The sequence below is a fragment of the Trichomycterus rosablanca genome, chromosome 14, assembly GCF_030014385.1.
Source record: "Trichomycterus rosablanca isolate fTriRos1 chromosome 14, fTriRos1.hap1, whole genome shotgun sequence".
In the NCBI taxonomy this organism is placed as follows: Eukaryota; Metazoa; Chordata; class Actinopteri; order Siluriformes; family Trichomycteridae; genus Trichomycterus; species Trichomycterus rosablanca.
In genome coordinates, this window is record NC_086001.1 from 6,617,063 (window position 1) to 6,639,452 (window position 22,390).

At 41.1% G+C, this 22,390-nt stretch overlaps 1 protein-coding gene across 1 annotated transcript in view; it reads left to right on the top strand.

The window, feature by feature from the left end:
• Nucleotides 1-19,870, top strand: part of pcdh7a (protocadherin 7a) — a 39,005-nt gene extending 19,135 nt beyond the window's left edge. The window contains exons 3-4 of the mRNA XM_063008595.1: nucleotides 16,265-16,445; nucleotides 19,287-19,870. Of these exons, the coding sequence (XP_062864665.1) occupies nucleotides 16,265-16,445; nucleotides 19,287-19,819 (714 nt within the window). The 3' untranslated portion in view covers nucleotides 19,820-19,870. The remainder of the gene's footprint in view (nucleotides 1-16,264; nucleotides 16,446-19,286) is intronic.
• Nucleotides 19,871-22,390: the final 2,520 nt, after the last annotated feature.

Here is a 22,390-nt window from a genome sequence, read left to right on the forward strand (position 1 = left end):
GGCTCTGTGCAGGTCACTGGAGTTCTTCCATACCAGACTTGTCAAGGCATGTCTTTATGGACCACAATGGCTTCCCTAAGGTGGGTACATATCATTTATTTATTGTTATTGATTTTATACAGCTGTTAGGAATGGGTAGGGCTGAAACACCTGAATTTATTAATTATGAGGGGTGTCCACATAGGTTTTGCTATAAAGTGTACATGCTGCAACTTGCATTGCAATATGGATGAATTAAAGGTATTGTGATGATGTAGACAGTTTTGTAGACTTAATTACTATATATTTTGTGTATATATAAATAGGGCTAGTTTGACTACATCCATTGCAAAAAAAACTGGACAATGTCTGGACAGTGACACTTAGCTTTACTTTAAGACTTGATTAAACTAAACAGGACTTGCTACAATAAAGAAGAAAAAACAAAAACTAAACTTTACTTTTCTTTAAATATAGTTAATAATTTTATTAAAATAATTACATAAATACAACAATATGTGATGAATAGTTTTACACGATAGGGTCCTGTAGTCTTGATGTTTTTTAGTTTTTGGGTTTTTTTCCCAGTTCATTCACTTGTAAAAATGAAATGATTTAAAGTGTGAAGATCCACAAGCAAGTAAAAACAGGTGAAGCTCACCTTGTCAGGAACTCAGAACACTGACACATTTAACACATGTTTAACAAGCAGCAACAACACACACATACGCCGAAAAATTCCATAAACTGACGCCCGGTTTTGTGAATGCGTGATCTAATTCTCTTTGAATTTCTAAGCAACAAGGATTCTAATGCACCCACACACACCCTACATCCCCCCACCTACAGATATAATTGTTCAGTCTTTCAGTTCTGAATGGATTTAAGCTTCTGGATCTGGGAATATACTGTAGAAGCCATTGATTATAGTCTAGTACTCTAGAATATACCATAGGATTGTAGTGTGCTGGAACTGCTGGATCCTAGGAACATACTGCAGTACCTTGGAACTGTAGGATCCTAGGAACATAATGTAGTACCTGGTTAATATGCTCTAGTACTCTAGAATACTACAGGACTTTGGGAATATACTATAGGACTGTAGTATCTAGAGAATTGGTGGTGGTGGGTTAGTGGTTAGAGCTTTGGGCAATCAATCAGAAGGTTCAAGGGTTTACAGAAGCAGAAGTAGCTATTTTTAAATGCAAAGCTAAGGAAGCCGAAGCTTATTTTAAACAAAATAAGCCAGAGGAAGTCTAAGTGCTAATGCTAACCAAACAAAAGCTCATTTCAACTGAAATTAATGGTTTCGTGATGGGCTTGTCGTCGCTGTCTAGTGCCGATTCTATTCCTCTAACATTTTTGTCAGACGCTATGCTTATCCCACTCCACAAACCCCAGTGTGTAGGCAAGCTAAGGCCTGTGTGTGTGTGTGTGTGTGTGTGTGTGTTTGACCTACAACCTGCCAGTACACGTCGATAGCTAGAAGTCAGCGCTAAGACAAGTAGCCTCAGAGGTGCACTGCGCCAAGATAACCAAGCAACACACGCAAACAGTCAACACACATACATTCGCCCACTGCATTGAACTGCACCCACCCCACTGCAGAGCTTTCTAAAAATGTACATTCTCAGATAGATGGATACACACAAACATACACACACACATGCACACAAATACACATAAAACCTTTGAACCCGAATCCGCTATCTGCTGTAAACACTCAACAATCTTAAACATGGCATTTCTTTTTACACTTGGGTGCACACACACACACCAATGGGGTCAACACACACACACACACACACACACACACACACACAGATATATATACACACTCAGCTCGGAGGAACAGAAGCGAGAATAACCTCCTCACTCAGATGGGATTAAATCAAAGTTATGCAAATCAAACGGCCAATTAGAATCAGGCACACGTTTCCTTGGAGACCAAACACTGTGGTCTAATTGGTCAGATAAAAGATCTGATCTGAAATTAAGAGGTGTGTGCTCGTCTCTGCTTTGATTGATACCTGGTAGATAAAACGATGTGTGTGTGTAGGTGTGTGTGTATGTGTGTGTCAGTGTGTTTATCTAGTATCTATGGCACAGCACTTTTAATATGTATTGCGGTAATAGTAATGTTACAGTAGTAATCATATACTAATGCAGGTTATAGCATAAATGTAGGTGTCACTGCTAATATAATTATAATATTTATTTATTTTTTTTATTAGGATTTTGAGATCATGTTTTACACACTTTGGTTACATTCATGACAGGACAGGTAGCTACTGGTTACTCAAGGTTCATCAGTTCAAGTTTACTGTCAAACACAGACATGGACAATGTCATATCTCCAGTTCATCTCACTTGCATGTTTTTGGACTGTGAGAGGAAACCAGAACCCCTGAAAGAAACCCACACAGACACAGGGAGAACATGCAAACTCCACACAGAAAGGACCCGGACTGCTCCACCTGGGAATCAAACCCAGAACCTTCTTGCTGTGAGGCGACAGTGCTACCCACTGAGCCACCGTGCCGCCCTACCTGTGGTAGTAATGTCATATATTTTGGTAAAAATGTTGACGTGGTGCATGACTTAATGTAATATTTATGGTCATAATGTTGAAGTGGTGAACAGCTTTTGTGTACTTTGATCAATTATTAACAACAAAGGATTTAGCAATCAGGAAATACGACACACACGGGCATTTGGCAGACCAAGAATGAAGGAGCTAGACAAGATCTTCAGATATAGTGGTTTGTCTTCACAAACAAAGATCAGTACTGTCCAGACTATGGTCTTTTATGTGGTTCTTTATGGAAATGAAAGCTGGACAGTAAAAAGAGGGACAAGAAGAACGTGCGTTCCTTTGTACTTTGGACTTTTGAAAGTACTTTGGAAGGCAAATAAGAAAATAAATGCCTATAATAATTTTTTTGCCTGCTTTCACCCTGTTCATCAATGGTCAGGACCCCCACATGACCACTACTGATCCGTGTATATATAAAAAAAAACGTCCCAACACTCCCTGCACTGGTTGTTATGATTTTTTTTGCTCTTTGCTTTCCTTATTTGGTCATTGCTTCCTGTTCTCATTAACTCACATTCTCGTTATTGATTGCTTGCACCTGTTCCTCATTTCCACACATCCACTCTGATTTTGCCTCAGTTGACCCAGCATATTCTTCACAGCCATTCAGTCACCTTTTGTCCTTCACATTTATTATATGGACACGACTGTAACTATATACATTAGAAAGGATATAAGTGTTCCATATGTGTTTTTTGGACTGTATTTCCTGAGAGAAAAGAGCCGTTTTTGACGCATGTTTGACATTTTAAGGTCGAGTCATGTAGGAAGAGCGGAATAAATAAAAATGAATGAAAATGGATTTTATTTTTGTGTGGCATAAAGCTGGTTTTGTTTAAAAGTTAAAAATCATGAAGCGATGGTAAACGAGTGAATGAGTGCAGTGTGTTTTGGGTAATAACGGAGCTCTGTGTCTACACGCACACACACACACGCGCACACACACACACTGAGCCCATTGTCACGGAACGGGTGCCTGTAGTGAGACATTCTGGGCTCGTGTGTGTTACACAGCGGTGTGTTCTCACCATGCCAAAGTGTGTGTGTGTCTGTGTCTGTCTGTCTGTGTGTGTGTGATTACTTTCTTGCACATCAACCTTTAAGCCCATGGTGATGTAAACCTGCGTTCCAGCAGTTTCAGTTCATGGCAGACCTGGTTTTCCGTGGTTCCTTGATTATATCGGGCCATTTGGGCAAATTTTCTCTCAGCATGAGGAGGCGGTTTGGGTTTTCCTCCTGACCTTGGCAGAAAACAACTATTCCATGTGCACTGCACTTTAATGGATGCATTCAATCCAGTTCTATTTATTTAGGCACAGAAAAGTGACCAACTGTAATCAGTAATAATCAGCATCAAAATTTTACCACCAAATTAATAATTTAAGTTGCTGTATGTATGTTTTTGACCCTGGAGATTTGCAAAAAACAGTCACAGAGAATAATGTTGCAGCAGCATAAGTCTATGTAATACATAGTCCTTATGTCATGTCACTACGCCGTTACCGCTTTGTAATGGTTGGCTGCACAGATGGGTCAGATTTCCTCAATCCCCTCTCTTTTCCTCATCCTTGTACACAGTTGAGTCACATTATTATGACCATTTCCTACTTTCGACAGGGGCAGCGCGTAGCTCATTAAGAATGTCGTGTTTTGTGAACTGGCTCGGTGGATATATAAGGGGTGTGTTCGAAACGCTAGTGAGCTCTCTACATAGGCAGCATTTTACGTCATCCTGTGCGCGCTCCCGAGAATGAGGCTGTTCGAAATCCTAGATGCCTTAATATCCTCACTACTGAGGCATCTTAATATTTCAATGTTATTTTGGCTCAAGAACGAGTGAGCATCCGACGTGATCAAGGCAATCCCAGATTCATTGTGGGTCAGGTGCTCTTCTCTCACAGAAAAATAAACATGGCTGACGGTGCGGACTAACGAATGGAGTCATTTTGAAACGTAAATAAAATATTACTGATTTTTAACTTGTATAAACTTGTACCGGGTGTTTTTATTTGCAAGTTTGGGCTTGTCAGGAAATTTAACCGTTACCGGTACATGAAGGGAGGCTATATTGACATGTTAGCGTGCTGTGCTACCTCAATCCATTGGTTTTAATAGCAAGATGCTAAATGCTAAACGCGAAACCGGATGGAATCGCTGTCTAAGTAGTGCGTTCGAATAACTTAAAAGTCAATGACTTATTAGAATCCTCTCTACTAAGGCCGCTGCCTATGTAGACAGTAAGACAGCAAGGCAGCTCACTAGGTTTTCGAACACACCCAAGGTTTTTGATTGGCTGTCTGCACATAAATCCCTCCTTGTGTTATGGGTGAAAGTACCATCGGTAAAACTGTCTTCCCAGGGCTGGATGGGATCTTCCAGCAAGACAATGCGACATGTCACACAGCTAGAAATGTCCAACACTGGTTAAAAGAGCACTTCCAAGTACTACCCTGCCCCCTAATTCCACAGACTTTAACTCAATTGAGCGTCTGTGGGACTACCTTAATTGTCATGTTTGCTCTATGAATCCTCCCCCACACACCCTCCAGCAGCTGTGGGTTGCATTTTAGTCAGCATGGCTACAGATACCTGTGACAACCTACCAAGACCTTATTGAGTCACTCCCGGTCTGTCTAGTTGCATCTGGATATTCTGGATATTAGCTGGTGGTCATAATAATGTGACTCGTCTGTGTAAATGTATGTAATTTTGAAACTCAACTGTACATGCAAATTCGCATTAACTGGCTATAATGCTGAATGACAGAACAGTGATTTTGCCATAATTGTCCCAGACCTTTGACCTGAGGCATGTTGAGAAGCTGGGCGGTGAGCTGAGCAGAAGAATCCACAGGAGAGGATCTAGAAGCATGGAGGATCTGGAGAGGAGGTTCTGAGTTAAGGAGTTGCTTTTTAATTACAACTGGAGAAAAGAACATCACAGAATCATTTGGTTAAATGAAATTGGATTTTACTTTCTGACTCATCAGATTGTGTGTGTGTTTGTGTCCGTGTCACAGCATGAAGTTCCTCCTGACAGTATGTGGCACAGCGGTGGTGACAAGGTTCCAATGGGCAACAGCCGTGGAGGTCACGGTCAAGTGAAGGAGTGAATGTGTGTGTGTGTGTGAGAGAGCGATCTCCCATGTCTCCTGTCACTGCACGTCCTGAATAAGGACATTGTCTTTATTATTTACTACCCAGTCCATATGACCTTGTCGCACTGTGCGTGCATGTGTGTGTCCGTGTGTGTGTATGTGCGTGCGTGAGACGTTAATTATACAGCTTATTAGCAGCAAACACGCAAATCCAGACTTCATGATTCAGCTCATTGTTCGTCCTTTAAGATTTGTGACAGTGTGTTCTTTGTGTGTATCCAGTGTGATGCTGTACAATACCACCGGCTTTTTGATAGAAACAAAGCCTTGAAAAGTTTCCGTGCCTTTTGTGTAGTACTTGGCTAAACCAGCATTTTTGAATGATTAAAATATCTCCCATGATTTAGAAAGTGCTGGAACACAGGTGTCACTGTGCACAGTCAAGCAAGCTTTAAATTACTATGAGCTTAGAGTTCTGTGTATGAAGAACCTTAAAGCTGGACTGAAGTTTTTAGCCTATCTTTTAAAATAGTTTTATTTATCAGATTGAGTTGTTTGAACATGGTGCACAAGTGTGTTTGAAAAATGAATTGAAGAGGTGAAGCGTTCAATGTGACTAGCACTGTATATACTGTAAAGCATGATGGTGGTAGTATGATGCTCTGGAGCATTTTTTACAAATAGTAAATGTAATAATAAAGAAAAAATATGACTTTAAAGTCATTTAGATTCAGGCACAGTTAGTTTCAGCAGGACAATGACCCAGAGCACAAATCAGAACTTGATTTGAAATGAATCAATCAAGCTTTAAACAAGGTTAAAGTCCTCATCTGAGTCTTATGAACAATATGTGTAGTGTATTAAAAAGTCAACTTTGTACCAGAACGTTCCAGATGTTTCAAGATTCAACCAAGGTTGTACCAAAACCCTGTTCATGGCTATTAAATGAAGTTAATCAAGGTGGAAAGAGCAACTCAGCAGACCTAAGTTACTAATTGTTTTTTTTTTAACCTATTTATTTATGCATTTTCTTTCCTTTTCTCCCAATTTTAGTGTAGCCAATTAGTCTTCCGCTGCTTGGGATCCCGATTGTGTTTGAGGAGGGTATATTTGCCCCTTCCAACCCGTGCTCAGTCTCTCAATCCCTTCTTTTTCGCCTGTGCTTCAGTGGATTCGCACTAGAGGCTCATCCACTTTTCCACAGGTGCGTCAGTCTGCTAACTAGAGTCCTTGCACAGCGTCTGAAGACCCCACCCACTTACGGTCTTTTCCCACTCAGCAGACTTGGTGGCTGATTTTGTCTGCTGCAGGCACTGCCGATTGTGCCCGCTAGATGGCGCCCAGCCAACTGATAGCAGAGCCGAGATTCGAACCGCGGTGTTCAGAATATCAGCGCTGGTGTACTAGTGGAATATCCCGCTGCACCACCTGGATGCCTTAAAAGTGTTTTTGTTGTTGGTTTAATCGACAAAAATCTTTCAAATCTCTCAATCATTTATATACCTCATTAAAAGCCCATGATTTATGAAATAAATGTCCCTAGTGTGTGCATACATTTGAGTTCAACTTCAAGTCTCTGTTTTGAGGATTTGGTTTAGTGTATGTAAAAATTGTTTACAGTTGTAGTTTTCTGGTAAATATTCTTGTCCAGGTTGATCTCTGTACTGAGCACTGTTCTTTTCCCAATCAATTCTGACTAGCTTACCAAATATCTGAAAATGTTCTTATCTAAAAACAGGACCGAAACCTTCAGGATTCAATAACGAGACCAAGGATTGTGGTTCAATATGTATATATTTTATTAACAAACAAGCAATATCAATCAAAACACTGTAAATGACCATTCAGCACATACATTACCATAACAATACTAATCTATGCAACACATTGCAAAAGATAAAAGAACAAGAACAACGTCACCAATCAGCTTTTTAAATCATCATTCCGCCACTTCACAATGACTGTCAGGACCGTGCAGTCTTGGCAGGAGTTCAACTGAACAGGAAAAATCCTGGGCAGTGCGTCGACTCCACAGGTGAGCCTCTACCAAGCCGTTAGGGACCCGAACTTTTATACCAAACTTGCGTGTGTGCTAAGCATTTTTGCGCAAGTAGAATAGTTGTGCTGGGCAAACGGCTCCCCTTCCTTCCCCTGACGCAAGCACACCCCCTGATTGATCATGTTGTGATATGTGGCCACCTGCCCAGAGCGTACTTGACCACGCAAATATGCGAACACAAGTTATGTAAGTAATATCTGTGCCAATATGTAACAAAAAAAGATTGATACAATTGATATAAGTGGTTCAGGATGAGGTGACAGGCAATACAGCCAGGAACAAGTTACATTTCCAATACACCAGTCAAAAGCATTTCCAGAACATGATGCGACCAACATCATATTTCACAGGGAGGATGGTGTTACCTGGCTGACGTGGCTTGTTATAGCTATACTCTACATTCTGCTCAGAAAGCTTCATCGTACTATGAGACTTTCTTCCACTGTTGCTTTGATGTAAAACCTTGGATCTGGTTGATTCATGAACATGAACATCACCTTCTATCACAGCCACTGACTTTTGCTACTTATAAATGAAGATCAGAATAAACACACATCACAGTGCTCATAGCACGTCACCATGCAAACCACAATGCTAGTAGGAGATACTGAGAACATGGCAGCTCTGGTTCCATTGTGACTCCTACCAGGATAAAAACTGACGACACTGATGAGTGAATTAAAATGATAAAAAATGCGGTTTAGCTGCGTGTGACACACCCATTTTACCTACATGAAAGGATTAGAGTTTGGGAACATACGCTAACACAATGCTTTGATCTTCCCCCGAGGTACATGTTTTTACACCAGCCCTGCCTTGCGCTTAGTGTTTTCCCATGAAGCTGGACCCGCCGCAACCCTGACCAGGATAATAAGTTGCTGTATGTACATTTTGACTCAGCACATTTGAAAACACACAACAGACGTAGAAAATATTTGCGAAATCTTGTATGATTTTGTAGTGTGTCTGTGGGAATTTGTGCTCATTCAGTCAAAAGAGCTCATGTGAGGTCCGGCACATCAAACTCGTCAAATCATCACTTTGAGCAAAGGGGCACAGTCATTCTGGCAACTCTACTGTACAGGCTCTTTTAGTGCCAAGCCCTTGGACAAAATTGATTCATAACATGATACTACCACCACCGTATTTTACAGTGGGGATGGTATTTCATGATTGTGATGCATAATTTAATAGGTGAGTAAAAGTTATGTAGCTTTTTTATAAATGCTGTTTTTAATAACTTTACATTTACTGTGATTGGGTGGCACAGTAAACTGTTGTTTTGGTGGTGTACAGCTCCAGGAATCCGGGTTTTGTCCCCAGTTGCTCTTACAGTTTGTGTTGATTTTTTGCTGCGTCCACGTGTGCCCCATCCACCCAGTTGCTCTGGTTCCATTTAACCTTTAAAAGGCAGACTAGCGTCTCTATAGTATTTCTTCTTTATTTGAATGTGCTAGACTGGCGTGTCTACGACGCATTTTTGTTTTGCTCAGTGTTTCCGGGACTTGCCCTGAATCCACGACAATTCTTGGATCAGGTACTTAACTGGAGATCAACGAATGAATGAGCAAGTGAACTAGAACTTCACAATGCCATTCAGACAGTATTTGGGCGTGACACACCCGCTTTACCCACATGAAAGGATCAGAATTGGGAAACACACTAACACACCTTTTTTAATCTTTCTGACAGTACGGGAATCAGGTTACACACGTCACCGCCTATAGATGTTGTACATCCAATATTTAAAGCTTAACATGCAGTATAAGGGCAAATGTATGTGGACGTCTGACTATGAGCTTTTTATACAGCCAATTCCAAAAACAAGGGCACAACAGCTTACACTTCTAAGAAGCTTTTTAAGCGTGTTTGTGTGAGGTCAGGCACTGATTTTGAACAAGACTTGGTTTTGTGTGAATCGTGAAATATAAAATGAGTTGCTGTAGGAATCAAATCAGTGAAATCTGACTGACATTTGGGGTCTCTTGCTATTTAAAAACCTGTAAATATTGTGTGTGGGTGTGTGTGTGTGTGTGTGTGTGCACCCAGCACACGATACTCTGTTGTTTCTTTCGTCACCTATAAATCCGTATGTAATGACTTTAATAATTCAGCAATTCATAATGTGTCCACTAGAGGGCAGCTGAGTGACGTCATGCTGCAGATTAACGTCGTGTGTGTCGCAGTTCTGCATCGTTTTTCCACCCTTTTGCATCATAATCTTCGTTCTCTCTCTCTTTCTCATTTATTTCACGTCCTACTCTGCATTATATTAGTTTCTTTCTAACTGCATTTTGTCCCTCTTGTTATTAATTCTATGCTTTATTTACCCTCTCCATGTTGTCCCACTTTCTTGTCTCATTATCCCTCTATTTGAATGTCTTTATCTCTTTATCTATTTATTTATATGTATTTCCTCCGTTTTCTTCCTTTTCCCTTTATATTTGTATGTATTTCAGGCTTATTTACCCCCAGCAAACATAACTTGTCACAGTGATAATACAGCCACTGATTTTGTTTAAACATTGGATTGCAACCCTTGTAGAGGTTGTGCAGATGATTAAAACATCTTACAAATCTTACAAATACTGTACATTCCAAACATTTATTTCATAAACATAGAACATACACACTACACACATTCAAAAGTTACAGCTTTATCATCACTAGGGATGTAACGATACACTCTACCCATGATGCGGTGCGATTCACGATACTCGGTTCACGATACGATTTCTTCCCGAATTTTTAAACTGAAATTGAAGACAAATTACAACAAAGTTTCCTTTTATTACCTATCTTAAGAAATAAAATAAAATACTGTATTTCTGATTATCTTTTATTTATCTAAATAATGAATGCCTTTTTATTTCTGAGGTAGGTACGAACTATTCAAAACAATTTTAAATTAAGCCCAATTTGGCTGAAAAAACTCAAATTTGGCAACCAGGCATATAGCGCCAGTGACGTCAACCAGGCAAGGTGTATAGCGCCAGCGCCCTCTGCTGTTTAAAGTGAATATCGATTCATTTTACATGTCAAATCGATTTGAATCATGGAATTTCTGAATCGGTTATTAATTGTCCTGTTAACTGAATTAGTCAGACTGGTGGACACAAAAAAGTTGCACCTTGTTGTGTTGGCACAGGATACAAAATGCAACTTTTTATCCACAGGTATAAATAATTCAACATATATTGACACATATTGATCATATTTAGATATACTGTATAGCGGTGCTCAGATGGCACAGTGGTAAAATACGCTTACACACCTCGCAGCTGACTTACGAGTTTGAATCTCGGCTCTGCTACCAGCAGGTCAGGCGCCTGTGTGGACAATGATTGGGTCGTCCGAGGGTGGGACTGCTGAGGGGGATTCCACATAACTGCTTCAATTACGACCGCTGGTTGATCGAGGGTGTTTGCACAATGAGATGCTGGTTAATATGGATCTGAACGTCCCTATAGTGTGTTTGTTAAGTTCACAGATCAGTCACTGTGTCCAGGCTCATATTCTTCATTTCATATCATTTTTACTTTTATTTTATATCTGCAACCACTCCGTCATTCTCTCTCTCTCTCTCTCTCTCTCTCTCTCTCTCTCTCTCTCTCTCTCTCTCTCTCTCTTCCCTTCTCTCTTCTCCTGATTCATGTCTCTCCCTCTGTCTCACATTCTCTCTCTCTCTCCATGTATCTCTCTCACACCGTTCTGATTCATGTTACATTCATCCTCTCTCATTCTCTGTCTCCTCTCTCTTTCTCTCTTCTCCCGATTCATCATGTTATTCATCCTCGCTCTGTCTCTCTCCATCCTTCTCTCTCTGGCTTCATCTTTCTCTCTCTCTTTCACTCACTCATTCACTCATTCACTCCCCCGTGTCTCTGCAGAGTGATTATTATTCGTAGTGCAGAGTCAGTGCTGATAGATTCTGCTGATGTGATTCTTTATATCACCTGCAGAGACCAGTGTGTGTGTGTGTGTGTGTGTGTTAGTGCTAAAAGACTGCAGAGTGGGTGCAGTGGTGCAGGATGAAGACTAAACTGCTTCATGCTCACTTCCGCCCTCACACACACACACACACACACACACACACACACACACACACATAGTTGGTGTGACCTTTCTGTGGAATCGTGTCCTTCATGAAGTTTTGTCTGAAGCAATATGACTCACCCTGGTAAACTCACTGGAGTACTGGAGATATTAGTATGAGTCTCAGTGTTCAGCCCATTTTTGTTTCTTTCTTCTCAGACATGTCTGTATCTGGTATATCTCTGATTATAAATGGGTTTATTTATTCATTCATTTGTTTATTTTTAATAATGGATTTATCCTGGTCAGAGTCACATTGGAAACCCTGGACCTTGAACAAGAGCCGTTGGACTATTATCTTCTGTTTTTTGTTCTTGGTAATTTATCAGGTTTTTCCTGGTATAACACTTGTTAGTACTGTTTGGCATGAATGTCGGCGTGGTCTTTGGCCAACACTCTGGTCTGGTCTTTTAACTTCGGGGTAAGTTTGGTCTTGAAGGGACTTTACTTCGACTTGGCATTTATATGTATACGTATGTACACTGATCAGCCATAACATTAAAACCACCTCCTTGTTTCTACACACATTGTCCATTTTATCGGCTTCACTTACCATATAGGAGCACTTTGCAGTTCTACAATTATTGACTGTACTCCATCTGTTTCTCTGCATGCTTTTTAGCCCCCTTTCATGCTGTTCCTCAATGATCAGGACTCTCCCTGGACCACCACAGAGTAGGTATTATTTGTGTTAGTGTGTGTTGTGCTGGTATGAGTGGATCAGACGCAGCAGCGCTGCTGGAGTTTTTAAATACCGTGGCCACTGTCCACTCTATTAGACACTCCTACCTAGTTGGTCCACCTTGTAGATGTAAAGTCAGAGACGATCGCTCATCTATTGCTGCTGTTTGAGTTCATCAGTGGTCACGGTACGCTGCTCACGGGGTGCTGTTGGCTGGATGTTTTTGGTTGGTAGACTATTCTCAGTCCAGCAGTGACAATAAAGTATTTATAAACTCCAGCAACGCTGCTGTGTCTGATCCACTCATACCAGCACAACACACACTAACACACCACCACCATGTCAGTATCACTGCAGTGCTGAGAATGATCCACCACCCAAATAATGCTAAAAAAGCATGCAGAGAAACAGATGTACTACAGTCAGTAATTGCAGAGGTTGTTTTAATGTTATAACTGATTGGTGTATGTATAGACCACCTTCTTAATATTGTGTTGGTCCCCCTATTGCTGCCAAACAGCCCTGACCTGTCAAGGCATGGAGTCTGACACCTTTCTATCAGAACCAGCATTAACTTCTTCAGCAATTTGAGCTACAGTAGCTCATCTGTTGGATCGGACCACACGGGCCAGCCTTCGCTGCCCACATGCATCAGTGAGCCTTGGCCGCCCATGACCCTGTCGCCGGTTTACCACTGTTCCTTCCTTGGACCACTTTCGATAGATACTGACCACTGCAGACCGGGAACACCCCAAAAGAGCTGCAGTTTTGGAGATGCTCTGACCCAGTCGTCTAGCAATCACAATTTGGCCCTTGTCAAACTCACTCAAATCCTCACGCTTGATCATTTTTCCTGCTTCTAACATCAACTTTGAGGATAAAATGTTCACTTGCTGTCTAATATATCCCACCCACTAACAGGTGCCGTGATAAAGAGATGATCAGTGTTATTCACTTCACCTGTCAGTGGTCATAATGTTATGCCTGGTCGGTGTATACATTATATATGCGTATTCATTATATACGTGCATTTCATTTGAATATTTAAAAGGATGAGAGCTAATTAATCAGTTCTCATTAGTTACCTGTCAGTCTTGTTGAAGTGTCTCTCACACACACACACACACACACACACACACACTGTTGCTCTGTGTCAGATTAAACTGGACATTTTTTATGTACGCTGTCAAAGTTTATTAATATTCAACCAGCTCTGCAATTTCAGCCTCTGTACTGTAAGCTGAGTACTGCAGTGACTTTACCTCGCTTTAATTCCTATGCAGACTCACACTAACACACATCAGGTCGTTTGTAAAGATGAAAAATCTTGCCACATAAGTTTTCATGTATGGTACCATATTTAGTGTTTACTTCTTCATCCTCTCTTCCACTATGCTGTCAGTCTGTGACAGTTCATTAACGTTAATTTGTTTATCTGCCAGATGGAGAGACCCTCCGTTAATTACCTCATTCAATTAACAACCACCCCCTCGCTTCCTCTCTACCTCCCACAAGTGCTGGTCTGTCAATCACTGTCACTTCCTTCACAACCCCTTCCAGCCCACGCAGGAGGATTCTTTATACAACTCTAATAGATGCAAAAATGAAGACACAAATACATATACATATATATATATATATGATTTTAATCAGATTTGATTAACAGTAATTAACAAAAATATGAAGCTTTACTGGAGTTGTTTTTTAACTGTAATATAATGTAAATAGCACTTTAATATAACTTTTTGATATAGAACAGATATTTAATCAGTTTTCTAACACTTCTGTAGAACTTAAGATATTATAGTCAGAAACATATTTTAACAGAAACGTACGTAAGTCCAGTGTGTTAATAATGTGAGTGAGTGAGTGGGTGAGTTAGGGGGTGGGTGAGTTTGAGGGTGAGTGAGTAAGTGGGTGGGTGAGTTTGAGGGTGAGTGAGTGGGTTTTAGGGTGAGTGAGTAAATGAGTGAGTGAGTGGGTGAGTAAGGAGGTGGGTGAGTTTGAAGGTGAGTGGGTGAGTGAGTGAGTGAGTGAGAGTGAGAGAGAGTTAGTCAGGGGGTGAGTGAGAGAGTGAGTGAGTTTGAGGGTGAGTGAGAGAGTGAGTGGGTGAGTTGGGGGTAAGTGAGTGAGTGAGTAAATGAGTGGGTGGGTGAGTGAGTGAGTGAGTGAGTAAATGAGTGGGTGGGTGGGTGGGTGAGTGAGTGAGTAAATGAGTGGGTGGGTGGGTGAGTGAGTGAGTAAATGAGTGGGTGGGTGGGTGGGTGAGTGAGTGAGTAAATGAGTGGGTGGGTGGGTGGGTGAGTGAGTAAATGAGTGGGTGGGTGGGTGGGTGAGTGAGTGAGTGAGTAAATGAGTGGGTGGGTGGGTGAGTGAGTGAGTAAATGAGTGGGTGGGTGAGTGAGTGAGTGAGTGAGTGAGTGAGTAAATGAGTGGGTGGGTGAGTGAGTGAGTGAGTGAGTGAGTAAATGGGTGGGTGGGTGGGTGGGTGAGTGAGTAAATGGGTGGGTGGGTGGGTGAGTGAGTATTAGTGTACTAGCTGACAGGTAATTTGTAGTTGGTGCACTGTTATGACAGTGAGTTTGAGGGTGAGTGAGTTAGTGAGTGGGTGAGAGAGTGAGTGGGTGGGTGAGAGAGTGAGTGGGTGGGTGAGAGAGTGGGTGGGTGAGTGAGTGAGTATTAGTGGACTAGCTGACAGGTCATTTGTAATGTGTGCTCTGTTATGACTCTCAGTAGAATCGTACTTGTACTTTGCTGTTAGATTTGATTGATGGTGAAATTTTAAAATGAGCTCATGTGAATGTAAACGTCATTTATCTCTCACTCTTCCACTTCACTGAGTGAGGTGTGTGTAGTGTGTGTATCTGTGTGTGTGTGTGTGTGTGTGTGTGTGTGGTATGTTTGTGTGTGGTATGATGTATGAATATTTAGTCTGCTGAGGCTAGAATTGCACTTCGCTGTTAAATTTGACAGCAAAACTGAAAAATCAGCTCGTGTGAATATAAAGGTCATTTATTTTCATTTTGCTTTATTTGCCTAGATTTCTCACAGCACTGTTTCAGTAACACAGTAGTGGAATAATCATGTTGTAAGTAAAATAAATACAGAAAGCAGTGAAATAATAACGACAACTATTATTTTTGTTAACATATGCTCATATACTCATTATTGAAAGCTTAGTTAATAATTTGTTTGGTAAAAGCAGATAGCAGAAAGCAGAAAGAAATATCTGTACATTAACTGCAAATCCAAAAACCATTACAGAATCCGTGAGAGTTTACTGCAAGTTAAGAGTCCATTCTGCAAACTGATAGCCAGGGACCCTAAGCTTAAACTCATCTGAGGTGGACTAACACAAATCTGGAAATGTGATATTAATGAGGAATAAATTTTATATATTATATATTTTATCTATATATAAGAGTTTATCTTAACTCTATAGTTCTTTAATTTGCATAGAACTCCCAGTATTTCATCAGAGGGTGTCACAGGATGATTTGTTACAGTTTGTACTGGTTGATTTCATTCTTGGTTGGCAAAATATGAAGAAAATACAGAGAAGTATAACACCAGATATGACTTTCATCCATGTCCTGATGTTTTGTTATTTATTTAATGTTACACATGGTGAAGTCTAAAACACTGTTTAAAATAAGAAATATAACTTCATCAAACGAACTTTTTTTTACCAAAACCACTTTTAAAACTATCCATTGCTCAGATCTAATGTAATTCTGTACGTTTTTGTCATTTCAGCCGCAGCGTAGGGTGACGTTTTCCGTGGCGACGGATCCTGGTTGCTATGACAGCGGAGTGGAGGAGTCCGAGACGCCGAGCAGCAAGAGCAGTAAGATCGGTGTCCTGTCTCTTCCTGAAGATGGGTACGAGAGAACCACACCCGAGGGAAGTGTAGGAGAGGAGGAACACGTGGAGAACGGTATATACATTTCGGCTGCTATTTACGTTTTACTACACATGCTTAACTGGAGTTTTTTAAAGAACTGTAGTACAGAATTATACAGTCAGGATAAATCAGGTACGGTGGAACCTCGGTTTGACGGACTAATAGTGGGTGCACTGGTCTGTGAAATGCAACTGTCCAAAATAGCGGGGTACAAAAATATACAAAAACACAGCCCTAAGGTCATGCACATATGATCAACAGTAAAATAAACAATGTAAATAGATATGTACATATTTAATGTAAAACATGTAAATAAATATAAAAGTCTGTGTACTGTACTACTGGGGAGGAATTTCATTTACCATGTGTGGTGGAGGAGATGTTTTTTTTACTCTAATCATATAGTGAGCACTCAGAGTATCTATTATTCTGAGTCTGAAGCACTACTGGTGGCTACTGGAGCAGCGCTGGTGCATAACTAAGCACTAGAAAAAAGCCTAAAACACAGAGAAAAAGGCGAGAACAAAGCAAGCCTCCTGACAAAATTAAGCCTATTACTTATGTAAACAGAGAGACGTGCGCTGCCTAGTGGAGAGTTAATGAACTACTGTTCTTGCTACGCTTTTCACAGACTTTCCAGATTTTGTCTGTTAAATCCAAAATCCGTTACAAGGAGGTCCGTTAAATCGAGGTTCCACTGTAATGTTGTGAATGTAATGAACTGGTTTGACCACTAGGCGGAAGAAAGTGCTTTGTTGGACTGAGCAGTGGGTTACATTGATGTCCCAAGCTGTTCTCACTGCAATGTCCGTTACATCTGTCTGTCTATTACACAGAGACATGTTTGACATGTACAGACATGTCCTGTACTCTGGTCATCCATAATTATTCTCTCTCATTTTTTATGTTCTCCTTCATATTTCACACGTTCCTGCCATCCTGATTCTTCATTCTTATTTTCCCTTTTATTGATTATTATTGTGGTATCATTCTTGCTGTCCATTGTCCAGCTGTCCACACCTTTGATTACCACAATTTTACTGATATAGGGTATACTTCTACTATATTTTTCTTAATACACTAGCCCTGTTCCCAATATTTATGTGTCCTATTTCCCTATTTTCCTGTTTTTACTCTCCTCATCCCTGTTGTCCTAGATCATTTTGTAACTATGTCCACTACCCTCGTACTTTCGTTATCCTACCCAATGGGCATCTTCATTGTTCCTGTGTGGTTGAAAATACCTCAAAGACTGGATTGTGAGTAGAAAAGAGTTTAAATCTTGTCTGCAGAGAAGGATCGTACTGACAAAGTCTCACACAGAGGCTCTGTGAATACGATAACAACTGATAAAATAAACATCCTTATATACTCGTTGGTGACCTTGTAGGACAGTGGAATATTCCACTGTTAACATAGGAACTGGTCTAAATCAGCTACAACTGGGTTTTGGACATCATACAATGCAGTTAACACACTGCTTATCACGTACACCATGTACACATCCAGTATCATTCTATTGTTGCAGTATTCTTGGAAAATGACTACTAGCCTTAACCATACCCTAAGCATATCTACATTTTCTAAGCAGTAATTGATCATGTATTAATACTTCTAGTTACTTCTATACTTCTATTTTTCTCTCATACTTGTGTCCACTGTCATTGTTTTAATGCCTTTGATATCCCTGTCTTATTGTCCACTGTATTCAAGCTTGCAACTCCTGTTTCCACTGTGTCTCCATGGTTCTCTCTATTTAGCTCTAGTTAGATTTTATATGGGTCTGTTCGAATACCTAGTGAGCTGCCTCACTGCCTGATGCCTACCTGGGCAGCTGCCTATAAGGAGAGGATTCTACTTATAAGGCATCAAACTTATAAGGCAGATTATTTAGACACACTACTTAGACAGCAATTACAGCGATTATGTTTTTACCACAGTTTACTAAGCTAAAGGCCTCCGCATACTTCCTGCGAACGCGCCTTCGCGAGCTTACAAGCTGACATACTTTCAGCCGTTTCGTCTCTCCTGTCACGTCTGCTCCACAGCTGCAGGTGACACTGTGACATTTATGATGTTAAGTTCCATGACTACCGAAAGACGATGATCACAGTTATGGCGACGTGCGAGGTATTGGAAGTTCCATGAGTTTATTACAATCTGAGTGTCTTCATAATCTCTCAGCGAGGAATCATAAAGGTGACGATACCGCCGGAGTTGCTCTGAGAGACGCTCCTCAAAATCGTCCATGTTTGTTTTCATGGCACGCCTCTTTTTTTACCGACCAATCACAGGCGTTGTCGCGGAGTGTCATCGTCCGCGGAGTTCGCTTAGCTTCCATGTGCGCGACAAGACGAGCGAAGCCTCTGCGTGATGTCCGTGGTTGTTCACTTTCTCCGCAATTACGTCACATTGCTCGCCAAAGCCAGACAGCGAACGTCGTCTCCTCATGAAGTATGCTGAGGCCTTACAGCTAACATTCAAAGCAATGTGCTGAGGGGGGTCTCCCTTCGTGTAGTGAAAACACATATTGTCACTGACAAGCACGAATTTGCGAATAAATGACACTTTTATTTTACACCTTTATACAAATTAAAAAACAGTGAGAATTTATTTACATTTGATCTCAAAGAACTCAAAGTTGTGCCGCACTGAATGCTGGGATTGCCTTCACTGCTAAGAAAGCATTGAATGCTCCCTCTTTATTCAGTCAGATTATCGCTTTAAATTAAGGCACCTTAGTAGGCAGCATTTTAGGGGTATAAGAATTTAGACAGCCTTCTTCTCGTGAGCTTGTAGGATGACATAAAAGTTCTCGGACAGACCCTGTATTTCAAAATATTTCGGACTCACTTTCTTTCTCTTATCTTTCAGATTCAAGACAGCTTCCTGACGTCACCCTGACAGGAAAGTGCACCCGTGACTGTGATGAGTTCGGCCACTCCGACACCTGCTGGATGCCTGTGCGGTCACCACGGAAACTCCACGGCAGCGTGTTGACGCGGCCGCCGCTCTCCAGCTTCACGTCGCCAGGCGATGACAACAACAACCTCGACAACAGCGATGAGGAAGAGGAGGAAGAAGAAGGGGACGGATCTGACCAAGGCAGCGGAGGGGGTGGCGCCGACGACACTCGCAGTCCGCTGGCCAACGGAGATCCCCTGGCATCCCGTCGCCACCATGACCGCAACAGGAATATCGGTGACCACAACCGGAATTTGCTGAACCGCAAAATGACGTCTGCGTCGTACGACACGTTCAGCAGCGCTGGGTTCGGAAATCATCGCCACGGCGAGGACTCTGACGTGCCTCATCTACGTGAGGACATTCCGCTGACCAGGGCGGGCGGTGGAGACTTCAAAACAACGTCTTGTCTAACACTATCGCGCAGGGAGGTTTACCTGTGAGAAACACCTGAGCTACAAACTCAATTGAGATACAAACTTGAAGCTGAGATACAAATTTGCACCTGCAAGAAGCATTTTTAAAGGTTTTTTGGAAATTCGCTTAACATTTGCAAAATAATGGATTGAAAATACTGTAGCTCTTAACAATGATATGCCAATATGTTTGTTTAGCATTATTTACCTAGAGTACAAATCCGCTCCAGAGCAACAATCTCAGACCTGAGCTACCAGTTCACACGTCTACAGAGCTGCATCAGACCTGTGAAGTTGCCCCTGAGAAACTCAGAAGCAAAACGTAAAGCTTAATGCACTCACCACACTCGGGATTTAAATTTGTACCGCAGCTATGAGTCCGAAACGAAAATCTACAAACTGACGTGCTGACTCGGACCTGAGGTATAAAAGTCAACACTAAACTGATAACGGAGCTACGCCTGAGCCACCAATCGACATGTGTGCTACGAATTTATATCTGAGAAATATTTTAATACTTGTGAATGGAATCAGATGTACGCCCTTGACAAGAAGTCAAACCCAAACCTACAAAGCTGCACCCAACCTTAAAAAGCGCCAAATTTAAATCTGACCCGTGAGCACCAAACACATTTGATTACAAGTTGCACCTGAACTATTTGTTCCTTGAGCCACAAGTTCACTACTGAGTGAAGAACTCATGTCTATTACCTACAAACCCCAGCCTGCACAACAAACTCACACCTGAACTAAGAATTTGTACCTTAAATACAAACTCAGACCTGAGGTATGAGTTCTCTATGACTTCAGGACAAATTTCAGGACGTACTTTTACCTGAGCTATGGATTTGTCTACGAATTCAGTTGTTCAGAAAAATAAACTGTGCTCTGTGCACTGAACCACATGAACCTGAACAGGAACATTCACACCCATTCATTCCTGTGAATAAAATAAAATAAAAAAATGGAGTAAAGAATTCAGAACAAATCATCTTATAGACTTTGGGGAAGTCTGGAGTTGTAGAAACTGTTGAAAGTGCATGTTTGACCTCCTGAAGAAGAGAATCCAGGTTTCTGAACTTTGGAGGGATTATAAACTGAATGAAGTGGTTGCTTTTAAGGCTCATAGAGATTCTTAGAAGTGATTTTATGCATGTTAGACCTCCTGCAGACAGAGGGGCGCTGCAGGAAGAGAAAGCTTTTATGAAAAATAATATGGTGTGGTGGGCGTGGTAGTTCTCTCTGACGTCATCCTTATAAAAGAGTCCCTGCTGAATCCATAGAAGTTGAGAAGTGATTTCTCAGCTAACGTTAGCAGCCAGTTGTTAACAAAAAATGTTTTATATTTTAATGTGTAGGTTGACTAGCTAGATTAAATCTAACTAGTCACTAAACTTCTTTTTGTGATGTTTAGCTACTGCACTAAAAGTGTCTAGTGTTTTTTTTAATGAATTGATTTAATACTCTATTGTGAAGAGTCATGAGAGCTAATTACAAATGAGTAATTTTTAGGTGATACTTAGCGAACATACTCAAAGCAAACACAAGATTTTCCATGTTGAAAGTTAGTTAACAGTCCTTGTTTACATTTATAACATTGTTAATGTTTATAACATTGTTATAACATTGTTATAAATGTTATAGGATCATGAAGAAAACTCTGCATAGTAAAAGCTGGGGGAACCACAAGTTTCTTGGACCACACCCTTCATTCACTCTTTGCTAGCTTACATTTGTTAAGTAAAAGGCTAGTAAACTTCTAATGAAAGCACTTAATAGTATTCCTCCTAATACTGTGTTTTTTACAGGGATTGAAGCTTAGTACAAAGCTAGCGAGCTAGTAAGCCATTTTTAGGTTCAGCTACTTCAACAATGACTTCCTATATTTAAAGCTAACAATAGAGGTATTACTTAGTTAACTATGTTTTGACAATACAATTAATAATAAAAGCTCACACTACCTTATTAGCTCTTAAAAAGAGAACTTTCTGGGCCGTTCAGGTGGCGCAGCGGTAAAAACACACGCTGGAACCAGAGCTGGGATCTCGAATACATCGTATCGAATCTCAGCTCTGCCTGCCGGCTAAGGCTGAGCGGCCACATAAACAACGATTGGCCTGTTGTTCAGATATTGGCGGGACTAAGTCGGATAGGGTCTCTCTCCTATGACTGGTGCAATTACGACCTCTGCTGGCTGATTGATGGCGCCTGCACAGAGATGAGAAAAGAGTGCTCTCAGGGTGTATCAGCCATAGTGCACTGCACTCGTCAAAATAAGATGCATACGGCATGCTGCCCACGTGTCGGAGGGGGCGTGGGTTAGCTTCGTTCTCCTCAATCAGAGCAGGGATCGGCATTGGTGGAGAGGAAGCGTGATGCAATCGGGCAATTGGACACACTAAAAAGGGAGAAAAAGAGGAGAAAATGCATAAACAAATTTCTTGGTGTGATTACTAGAGTGAGCGATTTTAAGCCAATCGAACAGCATATATGACGTCAGGTGGGATTGCCACACCCTCCACAGCCAATCAGAGAGGTGTATGTGAGGTAAACAAAGTTTAAACAATCATTAAGCACTTAACCAATCAAATTCCAGTA